The sequence below is a fragment of the Synchiropus splendidus genome, chromosome 15 (assembly GCF_027744825.2).
Source record: "Synchiropus splendidus isolate RoL2022-P1 chromosome 15, RoL_Sspl_1.0, whole genome shotgun sequence".
Classification (NCBI taxonomy): Eukaryota; Metazoa; Chordata; class Actinopteri; order Syngnathiformes; family Callionymidae; genus Synchiropus; species Synchiropus splendidus.
In genome coordinates this window covers 17,278,204-17,298,141 of record NC_071348.1, presented here as the reverse complement: position 1 = coordinate 17,298,141, position 19,938 = coordinate 17,278,204, and the positions used below count along the sequence as shown (strand labels likewise).

General features: G+C 42.5%; 1 protein-coding gene across 1 annotated transcript in view; it reads left to right on the top strand.

Annotated features, from left to right (window-relative positions):
• The window catches only part of LOC128746705 (histone H1.2-like), a 96,838-nt gene that overhangs the window by 41,259 nt on the left and 35,641 nt on the right, over nt 1-19,938 (top strand). Inside the window, exons 2-3 of the mRNA XM_053843935.1 lie at nt 15,380-15,703; nt 15,920-16,100. Of these exons, the coding sequence (XP_053699910.1) occupies nt 15,380-15,703; nt 15,920-16,100 (505 nt within the window). The remainder of the gene's footprint in view (nt 1-15,379; nt 15,704-15,919; nt 16,101-19,938) is intronic.

Genomic DNA, 19,938 nt, shown 5'->3' with positions numbered 1-19,938 from the left:
AGTCATTGCACATCAAAGCTAAGCTGTCTGAAGTGTTTTTCGAAAGTTATCAACATTTTTATGTTTGGCGTTCCAGAATCGACCGTATCTCAGGGTGAAAACGCGTTTTACGCATTGTGCCATAACTTTGCAGGGAAGCTTCAGAAAATGAAATTTTCACCTCCCACTATAGTAGAAAGGCTCTTTCCAGTATTTGCACATCAAATCTCAGCTGTCTGAAGTGTTGTTCCAAAGTTATCAACATTTTTATGCTTGGCGTTTCGGAACCCACCTTATCTCTAGCTGAAAAAGCGTTTTCTGCATTGTGCCATAACTTCTCAGGGAAGCTTCACAACATGAAATGCTCACCTCCCACTATAGCAGAAAGGGTCTTTCTAGTAGTTGCACATCAGATCTAAGGTGTCCGAAGTGTTTTTCGAAAGTTATCAACATTTTTATGTTTGGCGTTCCGGAATCGGCCTTATCTCAGGATGAAAAATAGTTTTCTGCATTGTCCCATAACTTTCCAGGGAAGCTTGAGAACATGAAATTTTGACCTCCCACTATAGCAGTAAGGGTCTTTCCAGTAGTTGCACATCAAATCTAAGCTGTCTGAAGTGTTTTCCCAAAGTTATCAACATTTTTATGTTTGGCGTTTCGGAATTGACCTTATCTCAGGCTGAAAACGCGTTTTACGCATTGTGCCATAACTTTGCAGGGAAGCTTCAGAAATGAAATTTTCACCTCCCACTATAGCAGAAAGGGTCTTTCTAGTAGTTGCACATCAAATCTAAGCTGTCTGAAGTGTTTTTCGAAAGTTATCAACATTTTTATGTTTGGCGTTCCAGAATCGACCTTATCTCAGGCTGAAAACGCGTTGTCTGCATTGTGCCATAACTTTGCATGGAAGCTTCAGAACATGAAATTTTAACCTCCCACTATTGCAGAAAGGGTCTTTCTAGTAGTTGCACATCAAATCTAAGCTGTCTGAAGTGTTGTTCCAAAGTTATCAACATTTTTACGTTTGGCGTTTCGGAACCCACCTTATCTCAGGCTGAAAACTCGATTTCTGCATTGTGCCATAACTTTGCAGGGAAGCTTTAGAACATGAAATGTTCACCTCCCACTATAGCAGAAAGGGTCTTTCTAGTAGTTGCACATCAAATCTAAGCTGTCTGAAGTGTTTTTCCAAAGTTATCAACATTTTTATGTCTGGCGTTCCAGAATCGACCTTATCTCAGGCTGAAAACGCGTTTTACGCATTGTGCCATAACTTTACAGGGAAGCTTCAGAAATGAAATTTTCACCTCACACTATAGCAGAAAGGGTCTTTCCAGTAGTTGCACATCAAATCTAAGCTGTCTGAAGTGTTTTTCCATAGTTATCAACATTTTTATGTTTGGCGTTCTGGAATCGACCTTATCTCAGGCTGAAAACGCGTTTTCTGCATTGTGCCATAACTTCTCAGGGAAGCTTCAGAACATGAAATGTTCACCTCCCACGATAGCAGAAAGGGTCTTTCTAGAAGTTGCACATCAAATCTAAGCTGTCTGAAGTGTTTTTCCAAAGTTATCAACATTTTTATGTTTGGCGTTACAGAATCGACCTTATCTCAGGATGAAAAATTGTTTTCTGCATTGTGCCATAACTTTGCATGGAAGCTTCCGAACATGAAATTTTTTACCTCCCACTATAGCAGAAAGGGTCTTTCTAGTAGTTGCACATCAAATCTAAGCTGTCTGAAGTGTTGTTCCAAAGTGATAAACATTTTTACGTTTGGCGTTTCGGAACCCACCTTATCTCAGGCTAAAAACGCGTTTTCTGCATTGTGCCATAACTTCTCAGGGAAGCTTCAGAACATGAAATGTTCACCTCCCACTATAGCAGAAAGGGTGTTTCTAGCAGTTGCGCATCAAATCCAAGCTGTCTGAAGTGTTTTTCCAAAGTTATCAACATTTTTATGTTTGGCGTTCCGGAATCGACGTTATCTCAGGCTGAAAACGCGTTTTACGCATTGTGCCATAACTTCTCAGGGAAGCTTCAGAACATGAAATTTTGACCTCCCACTATAGCAGAAAGGGTCTTTCTAGTAGTTGCACATCAAATCTAAGCTGTCTGAAATGTTTTTTCCAAAGTTATCAACATTTTTATGTTTGGCGTTCCGGAATCGACCTTATCTCAGGCTGAAAAGACGATTTCTGCATTGTGCCATAACTTCTCAGGGAAGCTTCAGAACATGAAATGTTCACCTCCCACTATAGCAGAAAGGGTTTTTCTAGTAGTTGCACATCAAATCTATGCTGTCTGAAGTGTTTTTCCAAAGTTATCAACATTTTTACGCTTGGCGTTCCGGAACCCACCTTATCTCAGGCTGAAAACGAGTTTTCTGCATTGTGCCATAACTTCTCAGGGAAGCTTCAGAACATGAAATGTTCACCTCCCACTATAGCAGAAAGGGTTTTTCTAGTAGTTGCACATCAGATCTAAGCTGTCCGAAGTGTTTTTCGAAAGTTATCAACATTTTTATGTTTGGCGTTCCGGAATCGACCTTATCTCAGCCTGAAAACGCGTTTTACGCATTGTGCCATAACTTTGAAGGAAAGCTTCAGAACATGAAAGTTTCACCTCCCACTATAGCAGAAAGGGTCTTTCTAGTAGTTACACATCAAATCTAAGCTGTCTGAAGTGTTTTTCCAAAGTTATCAACAGTTTTATGTTTGGCGTTCCGGAACCCACCTTATCTCAGGCTGAAAACGCGTTTTCTGCATTGTGCCATAACTTTGCAGGGAAGCTTCAGAACATGAAATTTTAACCTCCCACTGTAGCAGAAAGGGTCTTTCTAGTAGTTACACATCAAATCTAAGCTGTCTGAAATGTTTTTTCCAAAGTTATCAACATTTTTATGTTTGGCGTTCTGGAACCCACCTTATCTCAGGCTGGAAACGCGTTTTCTGCATTGTGCCATAACTTTGCAGGGAAGCTTCAGAACATGAAATTTTAACCTCCAACTGTAGCAGAAAGGGTCTTTCTAGTAGTTACACATCAAATCTAAGCTGTCTGAAGTGTTTTTCCAAAGTTATCAACATTTTTATGCTTGGCCTTCCGGAACCCACCTTATCTCAGGCTGAAAACGCGTTTTCTGCATTGTGCCATAACTTTGCAGGGAAGCTTCAGAACATGAAATGTTCACCTCCCACTCTAGCAGAAAGGGTCTTTCTAGTAGTTGCACATCAAATCTAAGCTGTCTGAAATGTTTTCCGAAAGTTATCAACATTTTTATGTTTGGCGTTCCGGAATCGACCTTATCTCAGGATGAAAAATCGTTTTCTGCATTGTCCCATAACTTTGCAGGGAAACTTCAGAACATGAAATTTTCACCTCCCATTATAGCAAAAATGGTCTTTCTAGTACTGGCACATCAAATCTAAGCTGTCTGAAGTGTTTTTCGAAAATTATCAACATTTTTATGTTTGGCGTTCTGGAACCCACCTTATCTCAAGCTGAAAACGCGTTTTCTGCATTGTGCCATAACTTTGCAGGGAAGCTTCAGAATATGAAATGTTCACCTCCCACTATAGCAGAAAGGGTCTTTCTAGTAGTTGCACATCAGATCTAAGCTGTCCGAAGTGTTTTTCGAAAGTTATCAACATTTTTATGTTTGGCGTTCCGGAATCGACCTTATCTCAGGATGAAAAATCGTTTTCTGCATTGTCCCATAACTTTGCAGGAAAGCTTCAGAACATGAAATTTTCACCTCCCTCTAAAGCAGAAACGTTCTTTGTAGTAGTTGCACATCAAATCTAAGCTGTCTGAAGTGTTTTTCGAAAGTTATCAACATTTTTATGTTTGGCGTTCCGGAACCCACCTTATCTCTGGCTGAAAACGCGTTTTCTGCTTTATGCCATAACTTTGCTGGGAATCTTCAGAACATGAAATTTTAACCTCCCACAATAGCATAAAGGGTCTTTCTTGTAGTTGCACATCAAATCTAAGCTGTCTGAAGTGGTTTTCCAAAGTGATCAACATTTTTATGTTTGGCGTTCCGGAACCCACCTTATCTCAGGCTGAAAACGCGTTTTCTGCATTGTGCCATAACTTTGCAGGGAAGCTTCAGAACATGAAATTTTAACCTCCCACTGTAGCAGAAAGGGTCTTTCTAGTAGTTGCACATCAAATCTAAGCTGTCTGAAGTGTTTTTCCAAAGTTATCAACATTTTTATGTTTGGCGTTCCGGAACTCACCTTATGTCAGGCTGAAAACGCGTTTTCTGCATTGTTCCTTAACTTTGCAGGGAAGCTTCAGAACATGAAATTTTCAACTCCCACTATAACAGACAGGGTCTTTGTAGTCGTTGCACATCAAATCTAAGCTGTCTGAAGTGTTTTTCGAACGTTATCAACATTATTATGTTTGGCGTTCCGGAAGCCACCTTATCTCAGGCTGAAAACGCGTTTTCTGCATTGTTCCTTAACTTTGAAGGAAAGCTTCAGAACATGAAATGTTCACCTCCCACTATAGCAGAAAGGGTCTTTCTAGTAGTTGCACATCAAATCTAAGCTGTCTGAAGTGTTTTTCCAAAGCTATCAACATTTTTATGTTTGGCGTTCCGGAATCGACCTTATCTCAGGATGAAAAATCGTTTTCTGCATTGTCCCATAACTTTCCAGGGAAGCTTCAGAACATGAAATTTTGACCTCCCACTATAGAAGAAACGGTCTTTGTAGTAGTTGCACATCCAATCTAAGCTGTCTGAAGTGTTTTTCCAAAGTTATCAACATTTTTAAGTTTGGCGTTCCGGAACCCACCTTATCTCAGGCTGAAAACGCGTTTTCTGCATTGTTCCTTAACTTTGCTGGGAAGCATCAGAACATGAAATTTTCACCTCCCACTATAGCAGAAAGGGTCTTTCTAGTAGTTGCACATCAAATCTAAGCTGTCTGAAGTGTTTTTCCAAAGTTATCAACATTTTTACGCTTGGCGTTCCGGAACCCACCTTATCTCAGGCTGAAAACGCGTTTTCTGCATTGTGCCATAACTTCTCAGGGAAGCTTCAGAAGATGAAATGTTCACCTCCCACTATAGCAGAAAGGGTCTTTCTAGTAGTTGCACATCAGATCTAAGCTGTCCGAAGTGTTTTTCGAAAGTTATCAACATTTTAATGTTTGGCGTTCCGGAATCGACCTTATCTCAGCCTGAAAACGCGTTTTACGCATTGTGCCATAACTTTGAAGGAAAGCTTCAGAACATGAAAGTTTCACCTCCCACTATAGCAGAAAGGGTCTTTCTAGTAGTTACACATCAAATCTAAGCTGTCTGAAGTGTTTTTCCAAAGTTATCAACAGTTTTATGTTTGGCGTTCCGGAACCCACCTTATCTCAGGCTGAAAACGCGTTTTCTGCATTGTGCCATAACTTTGCAGGGAAGCTTCAGAACATGAAATTTTAACCTCCCACTGTAGCAGAAAGGGTCTTTCTAGTAGTTACACATCAAATCTAAGCTGTCTGAAATGTTTTTTCCAAAGTTATCAACATTTTTATGTTTGGCGTTCCGGAATCGACCTTATCTCAGGATGAAAAATCGTTTTCTGCATTGTCCCATAACTTTGCAGGGAAGCTTCAGAACATGAAATTTTCACCTCCCTCTAAAGCAGAAACGGTCTTTGTAGTAGTTGCACATCAAATCTAAGCTGTCTGAAGTGGTTTTCCAAAGTTATCAACATTTGTATGTTTGGCGTTCCGGAACCCACCTTATCTCTGGCTGAAAACGCGTTTTCTGCTTTATGCCAAAACTTTGCTGGGAATCTTCAGAACATGAAATTTTAACCTCCCACAATAGCATAAAGGGTCTTTCTTGTAGTTGCACATCAAATCTAAGCAGTCTGAAGTGGTTTTCCAAAGTTATCAACATTTGTATGTTTGGCGTTCCGGAACCCACCTTATCTCAGGCTGAAAACGCGTTTCCTGCATTGTTCCTTAACTTTGCTGGGAAGCATCAGAACATGAAATTTTCAGCTCCCACTATGACAAACATGGTCTTTCTAATAGTTGCACATCAAATCTAATCTGTCTGAAGTGTTTTTCGAAAGTTATCAACATTTTTATGTTTGGCGTTCCGGAACCCACCTTATGTCAGGCTGAAAACGAGTTTTCTGCATTGTTCCTTAACTTTGCAGGGAAGCTTCAGAACATGAAATTTTCAACTCCCACTATAACAGACAGGGTCTTTGTAGTCGCTGCACAACAAATCTAAGCTGTCTGAAGTGGTTTTTAAAAATTATCAACATTTTTATGTTTGGCGTTCCGGAACGCACCTTATCTCAGGCTGAAAACGCGTTTTACGCATTGTACCATAACTTTGCAGGGAAGCTTCAGAACATGAAATGTTCACCTCCCACTATAGCAGAAAGTATCTTTCTAGTAGTTGCACATCAAATCTAAGCTGTCTGAAGTGTTTTTCCAAAGTTATCAACATTTTTATGTTTGGCAATCCGGAATCGACCTTATCTCAGGCTGAAAAAACATTTTCTGCATTGTGCCATAACTTTGCAAGGAAGCTTCAGAACATGAAATTTTCACCTCCCACTATAGCAGAAAGGGTCTTTCTAGTAGTTGCACATCAAATCTAAGCTGTCTGAAGTGTTTTTCGAAAGTTATCAACATTTTTATGATTGGCGTTCCGGAATCGACCTTATCTCAGGATGAAAATGCATTTTCTGCATTGTCCCATAACTTTCCAGGGAAGCTTCAGAACATGAAATTTTGACCTCCCACTGTAGTAGAAAGGTTCTTTCTAGTAGTTGCACATCTAATCTAAGCTGTCTGAAGTGTTTTTCGAAATTTATCAACATTTTTATGTTTGGCGTTCCAGAATCGACCTTATCTCAGGCTGAAAAAACATTTTCTGCATTGTGCCATAACTTTGCATGGAAGCTTCCGAACATGAAATTTTAACCTCCCACTATAGCAGAAAGGGTCTTTCTAGTAGTTGCACATCAAATCTAAGCTGTCTGAAGTGTTGTTCCAAAGTTATCAACAATTTTACGTTTGGCGTTTCGGAACCCACCTTATCTCAGGCTGAAAACGCGTTTTCTGCATTGTGCCATAACTTCTCAGGGAAGCTTCAGAACATGAAATGTTCACCTCCCACTATAGCAGAAAGGATCTTTCTAGTAGTTGCACATCAAATCTAAGCTGTCTGAAGTGTTTTTCGAAAGTTATCAACATTTTTATGTTTGGCGTTCCGGAATCGACCTTATCTCAGGATGAAAATGCATTTTCTGCATTGTCCCATAACTTTCCAGGGAAGCTTCAGAACATGAAATTTTGACCTCCCACTATAGAGAAAGGTTCTTTCTCGTAGTTGCACATCAAATCTAAGCTGTCTGAAGTGTTTTTCGAAAGTTATCAACATTTTTTTGTTTGGCGTTCCAGAATCGACCTTATCTCAGGCTGAAAACGCGTTGTCTGCATTGTGCCAAAACTTTGCATGGAAGCTTCCGAACATGAAATTTTAACCACCCACTATAGCAGAAAGGGTCTTTCTAGTAGTTGCACATCAAATCTAAGCTGTCTGAAGTGTTTTTCCAAAGTTATCAACATTTTTATGTTTGGCGTTCCGGAATCGACCTTATCTCAGGCTGAAAACGCATTTTCTGCATTGTGCCATAACTTTGCAAGGAAGCTTCAGAACATGAAATTTTAACCTCCCACTATAGCAGAAAGGGTCTTTCTAGTAGTTGCACATCAAATCTAAGCTGTCTGAAGTGTTTTTCGAAAGTTATCAACATTTTTATGTTTGGCGTTCCGGAATCGACCTTATCTCAGGATGAAAATGTATTTTCTGCATTGTCCCATAACTTTCCAGGGAAGCTTCAGATCATGAAATTTTGACCTACCACTATATCAGAAAGGTTCTTTCTCGTAGTCGCACATCAAATCTATGCTGTCTGAAGTGTTTTTCGAAAGTTATCAACATTTTTATGTTTGGCGTTCCAGAATCGACCTTATCTCAGGCTGAAAACGCGTTGTCTGCATTGTGCCATAACTTTGCATGGAAGCTTCCGAACATGAAATTTTAACCTCCCACTATAGCAGAAAGGGTCTTCCTAGTAGTTGCACATCAAATCTAAGCTGTCTGAAGTGTTGTTCCAAAGTTATCAACAATTTTACGTTTGGCGTTTCGGAACCCACCTTATCTAAGGCTGAAAACGCGTTTTCTGCATTGTGCCATAACTTCTCAGGGAAGCCTCAGAACATGAAATGTTCACCTCCCACTATAGCAGAAAGGGTCTTTCTAGTAGTTGCACATCAAATCAAAGCTGTCTGAAGTGTTTTTCCAAAGTTATCAACATTTTTATGTTTAGCGTTCCGGAATCGACCTTATCTCAGGCTGAAAACGCGTTTTACGCATTGTGCCATAACTTTGCAGGGAAGCTTCAGAACATGAAATGTTCACCTCCCACTATAGCAGAAAGGGTCTTTCTAGTAGTTGCACATCAAATCTAATCTGTCTGAAGTGTTTTTCCAAAGTTATCAACATTTTTATGTTTGGCGTTCCGGAATCGACCTTATCTCATGCTGAAAACACATATTCTGCATTGTGCCATAACTTTGCAAGGAAGCTTCAGAACATGACATTTTCACCTCCCACTATAGCAGAAAGGGTCTTTCTAGTAGTTGCACATCAAATCTAAGCTGTCTGAAGTGTTTTTCAAAAGTTATCAACATTTTTATGTTTGGCGTTCCGGAATCGACCTTATCTCAGGATGAAAATGTATTTTCTGCATTGTCCCATAACTTTCCAGGGAAGCTTCAGATCATGAAATTTTGACCTACCACTATATCAGAAAGGTTCTTTCTCGTAGTCGCACATCAAATCTATGCTGTCTGAAGTGTTTTTCGAAAGTTATCAACATTTTTATGTTTGGCGTTCCAGAATCGACCTTATCTCAGGCTGAAAACGCGTTGTCTGCATTGTGCCATAACTTTGCATGGAAGCTTCCGAACATGAAATTTTAACCTCCCACTATAGCAGAAAGGGTCTTTCTAGTAGTTGCACATCAAATCTAAGCTGTCTGAAGTGTTGTTCCAAAGTTATCAACAATTTTACGTTTGGCGTTTCGGAACCCACCTTATCTAAGGCTGAAAACGCGTTTTCTGCATTGTGCCATAACTTCTCAGGGAAGCTTCAGAACATGAAATGTTCACCTCCCACTATAGCAGAAAGGGTCTTTCTAGTAGTTGCACATCAAATCTAATCTGTCTGAAGTGTTTTTCCAAAGTTATCAACATTTTTATGTTTGGCGTTCCGGAATCGACCTTATCTCATGCTGAAAACACATATTCTGCATTGTGCCATAACTTTGCAAGGAAGCTTCAGAACATGACATTTTCACCTCCCACTATAGCAGAAAGGGTCTTTCTAGTAGTTGCACATCAAATCTAAGCTGTCTGAAGTGTTTTTCAAAAGTTATCAACATTTTTATGATTGGCGTTCCGGAATCGACCTTATCTCAGGATGAAAATGCATTTCTGCATTGTCCCATAACTTTCCAGGGAAGCTTCAGAACATGAAATTTTGACATCCCACTGTAGTAGAAAGGTTCTTTCTAGTAGTTGCACATCAAATCTAAGCTGTCTGAAGTGTTTTTCGAAATTTATCAACATTTTCATGTTTGGCGTTCCAGAATCGACCATATCTCAGGCTGAAAACGCGTTGTCTGCATTGTGCCATAACTTTGCATGGAAGCTTCCGAACATGAAATTTTAACCTCCCACTATAGCAGAAAGGGTCTTTCTAGTAGTTGCACATCAAATCTAAGCTGTCTGAAGTGTTGTTCCAAAGTTATCAACAATTTTACGTTTGGTGTTTCGGAACCCACCTTATCTAAGGCTGAAAACGCGTTTTCTGCATTGTGCCATAACTTCTCAGGGAAGCTTCAGAACATGAAATGTTCACCTCCCACTATAGCAGAAAGGGTCTTTCTAGTAGTTGCACATCAAATCTAATCTGTCTGAAGTGTTTTTCCAAAGTTATCAACATTTTTATGTTTGGCGTTCCGGAATCGACCTTATCTCATGCTGAAAACACATATTCTGCATTGTGCCATAACTTTGCAAGGAAGCTTCAGAACATGACATTTTCACCTCCCACTATAGCAGAAAGGGTCTTTCTAGTAGTTGCACATCAAATCTAAGCTGTCTGAAGTGTTTTTCAAAAGTTATCAACATTTTTATGATTGGCGTTCCGGAATCGACCTTATCTCAGGATGAAAATGCATTTCTGCATTGTCCCATAACTTTCCAGGGAAGCTTCAGAACATGAAATTTTGACATCCCACTGTAGTAGAAAGGTTCTTTCTAGTAGTTGCACATCAAATCTAAGCTGTCTGAAGTGTTTTTCGAAATTTATCAACATTTTCATGTTTGGCGTTCCAGAATCGACCATATCTCAGGCTGAAAACGTGTTGTCTGCATTGTGCCATAACTTTGCATGGAAGCTTCCGAACATGAAATTTTAACCTCCCACTATAGCAGAAAGGGTCTTTCTAGTAGTTGCACATCAAATCTAAGCTGTCTGAAGTGTTGTTCCAAAGTTATCAACAATTTTACGTTTGGCGTTTCGGAACCCACCTTATCTCAGGCTGAAAACGCGTTTTTTGCATTGTGCCATAACTTCTCAGGGAAGCTTCAGAACATGAAATGTTCACCTCCTGTTGTATACACTGGAAGTTCGAAAATATTATAATCAATTGTTGTCTATTGTTTCTGTTTTTTATCATTAATGGACCTGCTAAATAATATTTGATATTGTTTTTGATTTTTTATCATTAATTGTTTAATGTTTCAAACTTTAGTGAACCTGTATGCGTTTGATCATGTGCGTTTGAACTCACGAACAGCTGTGTGCTTGGATCTGAGAATGACCTTGAAGGCGCGCTCATCTGAAGTCATGAGAGAGCGGCCATCTTGAACTTAGTTTGAACCTGTGCGCACGAGCTGACAAAATGGAGTGGATGTACTGACCTAATATGGTGAACCGGGCATCAGTGACGTAAAAAATGATGTAAGTGCTGACGCAATTGACACTAATATGATCTATCATCGAACATGTATCCTTTTGAGGGAGGAACTTCAAAAGGCCACCTGGAGAAAAAACAAGATAAGTTATAGATATGACTAATTGGCTTGGCGTGAGAAAACGGATGTCGGTATGTCTTCAAAGCCGTGTGTCGCTATATAAGCGCTCGGAGATGTGACCCTGAGTTCTTGCTCTTTTTGGATCTTCGCCCGCGTTTGTCCGCCGTAAGTTTTTATCTTATCTTGGGACGGTGCTCTTGCTGTTTGCTCTCGGACCATTTGATTTCAACTCATCTTTTATTTCTCTTTTACTATTTTTGAATTAATCCTTTTTATTGAAGTAATTTTGATTATATGGTTTTGAAGTATTTTTAATTATACGGCTTTTGAAGTGTTTTTGATTATATGGTTTTGAAGTATTTTAATTATACGGCTTTTGAAGTGTTTTTGATTATATGGTTTTGAAGTATTCTTAATTATACGGCTTTTGAAGTGTTTTTGATTATATGGTTTTGAAGTATTTTTAATTATACGGTCTTTGAAGTATTTTTGACTATATGGTTTTGAAGTATTTTTAATTATACGGTTTTTGAAGTATTTTTGATTATATGGTTTTTGAAGTATATGTACTAGTACCAGCGTCTGGCGGTACTTTTGATATTGTTGGGTATCAGCGTCTGGCAATACCCTTGAGTTTATGGATTTTATTGTTTTTGGTTGACTTTGCTGTTTTTACTATTCTTTTATTAATTTTTTGAAGAAACATTTTTGTGACAAAAAACAAAATAAAATTGAGTACGAATTAAGTACTGAAAAGGCACAACGGCGTGGATCCCTGACTACTAAAGAATCAACTGGCTCCTACCTACTACCATCAATTGGGTTATAGGTGAGTTACTGTTTGATTTCCTCCTGTTGCACATTTAATGAGTGTCTCACATGGCAGCATTATTCCATCCTGAATTATTGTGTCAATGATTAGGTGGTAGTTTTAGGCATTTATGGGGAAAATGTTATTTGAAAGGAATGGATTTAGGATCCGATCATGAGTCCCTAAACGAAGTTAAGTAAAGAGACTACGGTAAGAGGTGTAGCATTGTAAGGTCAAGAACCTGTTTTTTAACAGGTCGGGCTAATTAAATAACCCGCTCAGTGAAGCGCCGACACTACTCACTAATATAATAAGGTATAGTTGATATGCTTATTATAGTTTTAGAACCGTGTCCGCAACAAGAAGCTGACTGAGTTGACCAACCGAGGGGCCCTTTACCAGAGAGGCAAAGGGAGGTAGTGTGCTTGGAACTAGGGACGGCTTATGTTATAGCTAATCGCCTTGTACACAAGACCTTGAAAACCTAAACCCGACGACATGGCGCCCGAACAGGGACATGATTGAAAAACGTACAATCTATTTGTGAGTAACTGGACCACAGATTAAAATTCTGGCGGGAAAAGTTCGGTAGTGAATAGATGGATCCTACAATCTCTGAGTTTTGAATCAAAGAGAAAGATTCAGGCTCTATCACTCGACAACGTACGATCGTGTTGACTCTACAATTTACCGAAAGACTGTCCCTTGGGACTGATCACCTCAAGCAGGATAGTTAAAGTATTAAGGTAATTGTAGTACAACTATATAATATAGCTGGAATACAGAAGTACAGCAAAAAGTCCCGTGAGGCCTTATAACGGGCACCCCATGGTAAAGAGTCCGCTAAGGACAACTGGGGAACTGCAGCAGGAAGCAGCGGCATAGTTCGGGAAACTGTTCATAGCCGGTAAAGTGAATTCCTTAAAAATAATTTGACTGAGATTGAAAAATGGAAATGAGCAAAGAGGTTGTGCCAAAAAGTGGTGGAGCTCTTACGAGAAGAGCTTCCATGGATAATGCCGCCGTGTGCACTTCCAAGCACTTTCGTTCATGGTTGGAGCAGGAAGGGATACGACATGTCTTATCCATCCCGCATCAATCCAGCACTAACGGAGTCCGCGGAACGTGCAGTACGAGCGGCAAAATCACAAATACTACTGTATAAGCACAGATGGCACTTACCTGAAAACCTCTTTGCCATTAACCAACAACTCAGTCTCCCCAAGTTATGGGGTTCTACCCCTGCCCACTCTCACGAGCCCTCTGTATTGTTACAGGTGGGAAGTGAGTTGTGGATACTCGCCACCGGAAAATCTACCACTATAGTAAAAGTCGAAGGGAACGTACTTACGGGTAAAGATGGCCACAGGTACCACCCCAAGCAACTACGACTTAAGTATAAAAATCAGGATGGAAGCTGACCGAGACCATGTGCCAGGTTGGGTTCAGGGGGTTGGGGAGGACTATGTGAAGATGCTCCCCGACCGAGTCTTCCCAAATAATGGCCTTTTGGTCATGGCCTGGGATGGTGTTAATCATTCCTGGAAAAAAGGGATTGTTATGCCCTATACTCACCCCACCACCAGTGTTAGTTGGTCTAACTATGAGCCTGGTGACTGTGTCCTTTGTGCTGCGCCTGTTTTTGCCCTAATTTGGTCTGGAGATGCAAAGTACAAGCAAGAGCACCGTCCTAAGCGAGCGGAGGTGGGCGCTGAACATTTGATGTGCGGGATCGAATTAATGGGGTCTGCCCCCTTCACGTTTTGCAAATGCTGCTAGGGACTCGTGGGGATGTCAATATCAAATACTACGCAAAGACACCCATTGCGGGCCATGCACCTGTGGCCGACGTAACGGGGTTTGGAATGTGTGCGATACTGGCACCCCCTGGCAGATAAACCCAGCACAGTTCTTGGCGCTACGGTATCGTTTCCACTCAAACGATCACCTTCCTCAGCCGCCGTTTGCTTTACGGGCCAGTGTCATAGATTCTTGGAACTGCCCCATTCTGATATACCAGACTGTGATGACTATTGGCTATGACAAATTGTCATCTAAACAGGAAAAGAAACTCTCAGTCATCCCCAGGGATACCACCATGAAGTGGGAAGACTTTCTCCCTTGGAAGTGGGAGGATGGCTTGCGTTTGTCTGGAGATGGAAGCCTATCCTTGCCAGGCTATAGCCAGAGAGATTGGGAATCCACCTCCATGGGAAGGTGGTGGACCGAGCAAATATGGCCCCAAGATAGAGTGGCTAAGGGGAATATATTCTGCCCAGACGTGTACAACTACCCGCATTTAACCAACAATAAGAGGATTTTTACAACTTCTGGAACCTTGCCCAGGCATGCTAAGGAGGTACAGGAAGCCAGGGTCTCCACTATTGAACGTAACCTTATTCTTGTTACTGAATGTGGCCCACGTGTAGTGTCTGGGACCGCCCATGTCCTTATCTTGTTCACTGGCTTCATATGGTGCCCGTTGGGGGTCTTCATAGAAGTTGACACAAAGGACTTGATGATACTGACTAATGTCTCGATCCCGGTCAGACCTGTAACAAGGACAAAGGTGACTGGATGGTGGTCAGCCTGGCTGAGGAGGAGAGCTAAGCTCAGCCGTACTGGATTTACTGAAGCTGTCTTGGATCATGAGATGCCAGGCAGCACGTTTTTCCAGCAGCACCTAGGACCAGGCCAGGGTGGTGCGATTGGTCCAGAGGGGGAGAGGAATAATCCCAAGAACAGTTCGGCTATTATGAACCAATCAGGAGAAATCAAAAAGACGGCGTCGCAAGAACTAATGCCACCACCCTCTTCTCACCCACAGGATCTTGATAGTCCTGGGTCAGAAGACGAGGAGGTGCCTAAAGTACGCGATAAAGGCAAGCGACCAGCTAGTGGTAAGCAATCGCGATTAGCCCTCCTTCTCAAAAGAAGAAAGGGAAAGAAGAATAATGAATTTATGGGATAAATTCTGGTATTGGAGAGCTAGGCGCTGGTGGCAGTTTAAGGCGAGACAACAATTGGCATATAAAGATCAGGCCAAGGATATACAGCACCAGACACCAGCTACAATTTCCAGGAAACAAATGAAACGCGACAAAATGATCAAGGAATGGGAGAAAACCACTAGGATGTCTCCCTTGAGTCTTTTTATAATTGGAATGCTACTATTTATATTAATATTAGTAATAGCCTCATGGTCAAATATAGTCTATGAACATATGACCTATACTAGCAGTGTCACCCGACGTTGGAAATCGAAAACAGTACGTTGTAGAAACTGCACCGTCTTGACCCCGGATACGAAAGAAATATCTTTGCCAATTGCAACAGATAAAAATGGCACTCAATTTGATCAAGCTCTGTGGATAAAACAAGCAATTGTCTACCTAAATATCCATGGAGCTATAAGTGGCACTTGTGAGTATGAGAAACCAAAACTTGATAGTCAGGAAGTGAAGAGTCAGGCAAGTCCGCCAGTTCTGGACCGAGTGTTCGCGAGCGCATTGTCAAGATCGTGTCCGCCTCCAACGAGCGTGGAGGTGTGTCACTGGCCGCCATCAAGAAAGCTCTGGCCGCCGGTGAATACGATGTGGAGAAGAACAATGCTCGCGTCAAGCTCGCCATCAAGAAACTGGTGGCTAATGGTGTCGTGATCCAGACCAAGGGCACCGGAGCATCCGGCTCTTTCAAGATGAACAAGAAAGAAGCGCCCAAGACTAAAAAAAAAAAAAAAAAAAAAAAACCCGCTCCTAAAACCAAGGAGGACGCTGCAGAAAACAGCAGCCACTTGATTCGGCTCGAGGGCAGCCAACTGGCACTATATTATGAAGACCCCAACACGAAGAGGCATAGTGTGACTGTGCGGTATGAACCGCCTCAGCTTGGCTCTCGCCATACGACCATTTTGCTGTCATACATGTGCATCAGACCTCATGCTCACTCTCAAGGGGCCAACATGTATTTGGAAAAAGCCGGGGAGTTGAAGCTGCTGCTGGCGGAGAAGGAGCAGGCCTCTGGGTCGGTGCACTGCTTCAGCAAAGACGACGGGGCTCTGTTTGTGGAGGCTGTTCCCCAGACCGACATCAGCCGGAGGATCACTGCTTTCCAGTATGAGCTGGTCCCCAGTCAGGGTCCTGGCGTGCACATGTACACACGCCTGCACTCAGGTCCAGATATGAAGACCAAGGTATCGGCTACAAAAGTACCTGAGGGGGAAGCGAATAAGGAAAACCTCAGGATTAAATTTATGACCTTAATATGGTTGTTCGGCACCATCATAATAATATATGAATCACTTAATTTTAAAATTACCTACTTCTCCAACAGAGAAGATTGGTGTCAGAAAAGTTACCACAGGGAACTGGCTTGTGGCGGCCAAGCTAACAGAGGGACTTGCATGGATGGAGTCAACACTTACAACTGTCAGTGCCCTCCAGAGTGGACTGGCCAACACTGTACAGAGGATGTGGATGAGTGCCGCCTTCAGCCAAATACTTGTCAAAATGGAGAAAGGTTGAAACAACCACTATAATAACAGAAAAATACATCTTAATCAGTACCAAAGTACTAGTTTACGATATCAATTCAGGATTGATTAAAATAAGAACTAAATGACACAAATTCACGGAGCAATGTACTACGCTTCATGGCTTTTACCCACAATTATATTAAAATGCCCATAAAGTGTTTAAACACAGCACGGAACCAGACAATAGTTTGGACTCTCTTCTGGATGACATGGGCGTGTATTGGAGCAGATGCACTGACGCTCCGCCTACATCAACAGGGGACTCAAGGTAACGCCTCCACCCACAAGCACCTGCAAAGAGCAGCGCAGCAAATATCTCACGTTTAGTCGCGCTGAACATGGCAAGCAACCAGACGAACACCACCGGGTATCACCCCGAGAGTCCTCCCCAGGTAGGGGCAGATTTTATTGATCTTGCAATACTGTCCATCTTACAAGTAATATTTGTTCCTCCATTACATAAGCAAAAAACTTGTCTGGGATGCATCCTCGGATTAATAGTAGGGTGCATTCGCTTTTTCGTTAGAAAAGCATCCCCTTTACATGCCTCGTTCAGCCTTATTGGATGCGCGGGTTTAAATTTAAGCCCTCAGAGACCATGGCTTTGGCCGACCGCGGTCACCATAGTATACGTACTGGACAGTCTGTACACCGAATTGGCCCTTTTGTTTTGCATAGGTTCTCAGTGTACCTATTGCATTATAGCAGGAACGGCGATATATTTCATACTCATAGGTTTATTGCTGACATTAATTTGGTCAACCCTGGGGAGGTATAAAAGGGCAGCACTTAATCTTACTGCGCAATGGATAATTCTGATGATATGGATTCTGTTCAAAAAGTTAGCTGGAGGAACTTCTTTGTATGTCTCTGTGTTTTATATAGGTTACCTGATGGGGACTTGTTACCCCATAAAGATATGGAAAACTTCGAACAGCATAAGGCTGTTTGGGATGGCGTCTACTCTTCGTAGACCTTCTCAGAATTGACATTTTGTAATGTTTCTACAGGGCTCAATTGTGATTACGGACAGGAACAACAAAGCAGATCAATGGGATCCATGGCACACGCAAAAAACGAGAGTCCTGTATGCCCTAGATGTGATCATGGAGCCCCTTGATCCCGGAACCAAAGTCCGCCCTGTAGACAGAGGAAGACATAGGATTTTTAGTTGGGGACCCTCCACCAAAATGGTTGAATATTGGAGGGGTGAGCCCCGCATGAGATTTACAGCAAAGGTGTCACGCGGTGTACTTACCCAAGATCATAAAAAGCAGGTCCAAAAATTGTGGATACCGCATGAAATCAAAGCAAAGGATCGGGTTGTGTGGTCATTCGAAAAGGAGACCCCGTTCATTCTCCAGGCATGGCCACGTTTTGTGGTAATGTGCCGGGAGAACGAGCCATTGAACCATTGGCTCCCAGTTGTTTGTGCTGAACTCTGGGAGTTTACGTTCCCCGGGGATGATAAGCTGCCCCCGTTGACCACATACGCCATTAGGGCGTACCATTGTAAAATAGGACCTGGGCAGACATCCTGGATTGAACGCGGAGCATTCCATCCCCCGTATATGATGGAGGGAATGGTGCTGAAAACCGAACAGGTGGGAGAAATATACAACGAAGACTTGGGAAATGTTAGCCCAGCCAGACCTTGGGGGCCAGGAAACATTCAGCCAGGCTACCAACCTCCCGGAAAGCAGATTTACCTCTGCGACACAAACTTACTGATGGTGACTCAATGGCAGAAAGATGTTGTGAGTGTGTATGAGGACTGGGAGGAGTGCGTTGACAGGGAGCATGATGAATTGTGGCATGGGGGGTTTGGTACACAACATTACCAAGGAGGATATTGTCCTAGTGGTTACTATGAGTGGATCGAAAGGTTGTTGAAAGGTAGATCAGTGGTGCCCACGGCACATGGATGGCATATGCAAAGACCAGTCACTTGGGAAAAATTCGCCCGACTGGTGATGAGTGGAGCTAAGGAGGAAGCAATGGCGGTGTTGGAGGGGAATCGCGACTGGAAGCGCCCTGCCATGCTCCAACAGTACAAACGGCAACGCGGGAGGCCCGCCCCCCGGAGACCAAACCCGGCGAGACGTTGGGCAAGGAGAGCCGCGACATCCAGTAGCACAGAGGTGGCCTCTGGAGGGAGAAGCAATCTCCCGTCCAATGACGAGGCACCTGCTAGCTCGGAGTCGGTAGCTACTCCAGCCCCAAGGGCACCCAAGTGTCGGAGGGCCTCCGTGTTTGTGCCGATGTACCCTGAGCCAGCGCGGTCCTCTCCCGAACCACTGCCGAATGCCCCACCACCTTCAGAAAGTAGTGCAGTTGAGGACAGCCAGGAAGAACAGCCAAATCACCAAGGGGATGCCAGCGCAGCAAATTGTGCTTATTGTAAGGGAGAATTAGTAGCCCTTAAAGATCCACTCCTTTGTAAGCACGATGGCCATATCCTGGGAAGTTGCCACCTGTGTGGGTTAAACATGAGGGACATCAGCTTTGTCTTCCCTGATGTTGGACAGTTCGTAGCAGGCCCCGTTAATGACTCTCACACGCGGACAGATGGCCCTGTGGAGATGAACCCCGGAAGCATGCTAAACCCTGTACCCCCAGCATCACCAAGACGCCAGACACCTTCTCCTCAAACTGAAGACTCCAGTGATCTGAGCCCCACATCTTCTCAATCTGCAAGCCACTCGACTCCAGCCCCACGAAATGAATATTCACCCACCACTCCCCAATATGAGGTTCCAGCTCCCCCAGCGTCTGTGGATGGTGATGGAGAACCTAATGACTACACTGCCCCTTTGACGTCCAGCCCTGCGTCGCCTGGTGTGCCAAGATCGGCATCTGCGCTGATGTGGATCTGCTACTACGTGAACATGCTGAGAGAATTGGATGATCTCGAGTCCCTGATGAGACAACAAAATGATGACGACGAAGGAATCGGACCACTGGACTTTGACGAACTGGACAAATGGTGAAGGACGATATTTTCGGAGGGGGATGTTGTATACACTGGAAGTTCGAAAATATTATAATCAATTGTTGTCTATTGTTTCTGTTTTTTATCATTAATGGACCTGCTAAATAATATTTGATATTGTTTTTGATTTTTTATCATTAATTGTTTAATGTTTCAAACTTTAGTGAACCTGTATGCGTTTGATCATGCGCGTTTGAACTCACGAACAGCTGTGTGCTTGGATCTGAGAATGACCTTGAAGGCGCGCTCATCTGAAGTCATGAGAGAGCGGCCATCTTGAACTTAGTTTGAACCTGTGCGCACGAGCTGACAAAATGGAGTGGATGTACTGACCTAATATGGTGAACCGGGCATCAGTGACGTAAAAAATGATGTAAGTGCTGACGCAATTGACACTAATATGATCTATCATCGAACATGTATCCTTTTGAGGGAGGAACTTCAAAAGGCCACCTGGAGAAAAAACAAGATAAGTTATAGATAT